The 3,963-nt window shown below is 34.6% G+C and overlaps 1 protein-coding gene across 1 annotated transcript in view; it reads right to left on the reverse strand.

The window, feature by feature from the left end:
* The window catches only part of HELRODRAFT_157945 (hypothetical protein), a gene marked incomplete at both ends in the record, with an annotated part of 12,642 nt that extends 9,503 nt beyond the window's left edge, over positions 1 to 3,139 (reverse strand). The window contains 7 exons of the mRNA XM_009031313.1: positions 743 to 838; positions 1,088 to 1,167; positions 1,518 to 1,610; positions 1,743 to 1,845; positions 2,116 to 2,218; positions 2,534 to 2,620; positions 3,016 to 3,139. Coding sequence (XP_009029561.1) covers positions 743 to 838; positions 1,088 to 1,167; positions 1,518 to 1,610; positions 1,743 to 1,845; positions 2,116 to 2,218; positions 2,534 to 2,620; positions 3,016 to 3,139 — 686 coding nt within the window. The remainder of the gene's footprint in view (positions 1 to 742; positions 839 to 1,087; positions 1,168 to 1,517; positions 1,611 to 1,742; positions 1,846 to 2,115; positions 2,219 to 2,533; positions 2,621 to 3,015) is intronic.
* Positions 3,140 to 3,963: the final 824 nt, after the last annotated feature.

Below are 3,963 nucleotides of genomic sequence, written 5' to 3' on the forward strand. Positions count from 1 at the left end.
ATCAGGTATTCCCTGGATGGTTATGATGATGATGATGTGATGTGGTGGTGGTGATGATGATGAGGTGATGATGATGATGATTATGATGATGAGGTGATGATGATGATGATGAGGTGATGATGATTTGGAGGTGATGATGATTTAAAGTTGATGATGATGATTTGGTGATGATGATGATTATGATGATGAGGTGATGATGATGATGATGAGGTGATGATGATGATGATGAGGTGATGATGATGATGATTTGGTGATGATGATGATGATTGTGATAATGAGAGCATGGTGATAACGATGGTAGCGAGCAAAAATGATGATACATCGGAGAGAAATGCTACAACCCGGACATCAGTCTGTCAGTCAGCCTGTCTATCTGTCTCAACACCGTCTCAACACCGTCTCAACACCGTCTCAACAACATCATCTCATCAAACCCACCCATCACCCCCCACCCAACAACAAAACTAATGAAGGAGTCAATGGAGTGAGTGGACGATCGATGAGGGAGAACATTTCCTTTTGCAAACAACAGGGATTTTGCCAAAAAATTAAAATTGCTATTTTTCCAATAAAGAGACATCTTTGACAATAACTGACACAACGTCAGAATCAACAGCCACACAACAACAACACACACACAACAACCACAACAACAACCACACAACAAGGCACACACGCACACGCACACACAGAAAAACACAGAGAGAGAGAGAAAGAGAGAGAAAGAGAGAGAGGGAGAAACACAATCACACGAGGAACCTGTTTGACACCAAAGACATCGATGATGTTATCCTTTATGGTCGAGTTGCCACTCACTCGTAACATCACCCCACTAGAACTGTTGCATCAAATTTAACTTTATCACAATTTATATATAAACAATATAATATATATTTAATATATATGTATATACATATATATATATATATATATATATATATATATATATAATATAATATATAATATATATATCTATATATATATGTATTGTATATATTATAAAATATAGTGACAATCATATTCATCATCACTCTATCACTAAATTTTATGATCATTCATTGAATGAGCCAATCAGAACAAGGCAAACCCATTATCTTTTGCCTGATTGGTTATCGTCAACTTGAGTCCTTTCTGTATGAGGCAGTAACCAGACAGGAACGACAACATCTTCATTGGGTATCATTATAATTAATTAATTAGTTAATTAATTATTTAATGAATTGATAAATTAGCCATTCAATACATTGACCACTAAGTGAGTCGAATAACTAATCAATTAACCAATCAATCTATATACCAGCCATGTAATCAACCATGTAACTAATCAATCCCTTAACCAACCAAACAATCAACCAACAAACCCACCAACCAGCCAGCCAGCCAACCAACCAACCCATCAACCAACCAACCAATTAACCCACCGACCAGCCAACCAACCGACCAACTAACCAACCAGCCCACCAACCCACCAATCAACCAACCAACCAATTAACCCACCGACCAGCCAACCAACCGACCTTACTGAACTCCTTGTTGATGTTCTTCTCCAGTTCTTTCCTCCTAACGGGCAGTGTGTGGAAGAGGTCCACCACCAACACTGTAGTTCCTGGCTAGTGTACATTTTGTATGTGATTAATTTAATATATAAATTGAACGATTGGCGAAACAACTAATTAAGTAATTATCTAATTAATTAACTAATTAAATAATTAATTAACTTTCACCAACTAGTTTCCACCCACCTGCCTAGCGCATGGAGACCTGGATACAATATCACCGTTGTTATTAAATAACAACCTGGTTCCTATGCATTTGGAGACGTGGCGAGTTGTGATTGACAGCTTGCTGGATGATGACGATTATTATGATCATTGTGATGTTGTTGTTGTTGTTGTTGTTAGTGATGATGATGATTGTGATGTCTATGGTGATGATGATGATGACGAGTGCTAAGTTGATAGCGAATTAAATAGCAATTCGGCTGGAAAGGTAGCTTCATCATCATCTTCACCACAAACATCATCATCATCAACAACATCCAATCATCATCATCATCATCATCAACAACAACATCTCAATCATCATCATCATCCTAATCATCATCATCATGACCACCTGAGGGCACACAGCGAGCTGAGGGCTTCCCCCCTAAAGCCAAACGTGTCGACGTCCACGAGGTCCTTGAAGTCGCTGATCTTCGATGTGTGGTGCTTCAGTGCTGTCGTCGTCATAAATAGTATGATCAAAATTATTATAACCATAATTATAATAATAATTATTATTATTATGATTGTCAGAATTGACGTTACTATAATCATCACTACAATGATGGATCATCATCATGGCTATATCATCACTGTTATCATATTATTGTTATCATATCATTGTTATCATCATCACTAGAGCATATGCGCTAATTCAAAAAATTAACAAATGACTACACCAATTACAAACAAACTAATTATTGATTCAACTGAGTAATTGATCAATCAATCAATCAATCAATTAATTAGTTAATTAATTAATTAATTACTGAGAGCTTCAAAATTATTCTCCTCCACTCCGCAGCCATCATCGCTGACTTCGATCTTCTCCAGGCCTGACTTGGTGCATCTCACGGCTGGCGGGTGTTTCACATCATTCCATTTTAATTAAACACTTCATCACATAATTATGCTATTTCAATAGTTCTAAATTAATGAATTATTATAATGTTGAATGAATGTGTTTAAACTGAAAGTAACTATACATTTACATTTTAGATAGATGTATTAAATACTTAAATACTTTAACAATTATAATAATAAATAAATAATAATTATTATATTAATCAATGAATTAGTGGTGCTGCACAAAGTCAGAGGAGATGTTTCATTTCTGTTGAAACTCAATAAGATAAAGTTTATGGCGATAGATAGACAGACGACTGATTGATAAGATGATTGACCAGTTGATTTATTGATGACTGAATTAACAGATGAGGTGATTGACTGATTGACAGATGGATTGACTGACAGATATTTTTGGCCCCGGCATCCAGACTGTTCTCCACAAGTTCCTTGACGGCAGTTGCCAGTGTGAGGACAACTTGTCCCGAGCACAATCTGTGTATCGATGTCTTGTCAATAGGCTTGATCATTTTTTAACTTCAAATTTAACTATATTAAAATAAAAATAACAAGAGAACTGGAAGATAAAATTTGTTCAGGTATCTGATAAAAATAAAATAGGAAAAATGTTTCTGAAAGTTGATGTTGGTTGATGAATAGTATTTGTTTTTATGATGATGCTGATGATCTGGTGCACATCTTGTCCTCTTTCCTTGATGATGTGATGTTATAATTATCTTATTAAGCCACCAAGACGGTACCGCCGCATTTATTGCCGCATTTCTTACAACACCTGCTATATATAAACATAAAAATATAAAAAAACTGTATATTTATATTACTATGCTAACTAACACTAACTTATTAGTACTACCAAGACTACAACAGTAAAAATACACGCCACAAACGCTACTCCAACTAAGAAACTTAAACTAATAAAAGTCACTAAAAGACTGATTATTTAAAGACAAAACCACTAAAAAATAGATTCCGACCAGTCGTCGGAAGCATCCAGCCGAGAAAACCAGTTTGAGAAATATTTGCGCGTTTCAATTAAATATTTTCTTGAAAACAAAAGTGAACTTTGTTGAAAGAGGACAAAGGCGTGTTCATTTTTAAAAATTTATCCAAAACCAAATAATTTGGTTTCGGATAAATTTTTTAAATGAATTTTAATTTATCAATAATATTATTATAGACAAACTTTTATTTCAAACAATTCAATCAACAGACCAATCACAAACTAACGAACAAATCAATCGCACGTTGTTAACTACATTAAATATCATCTGGAACAATGGAACATTTTTCTTCATTAATATCAAGAAGCAAACCTATATAGAATATAACATTA

This window comes from Helobdella robusta (genome assembly GCF_000326865.2).
Source record: "Helobdella robusta unplaced genomic scaffold HELROscaffold_72, whole genome shotgun sequence".
In the NCBI taxonomy this organism is placed as follows: domain Eukaryota; kingdom Metazoa; phylum Annelida; class Clitellata; order Rhynchobdellida; family Glossiphoniidae; genus Helobdella; species Helobdella robusta.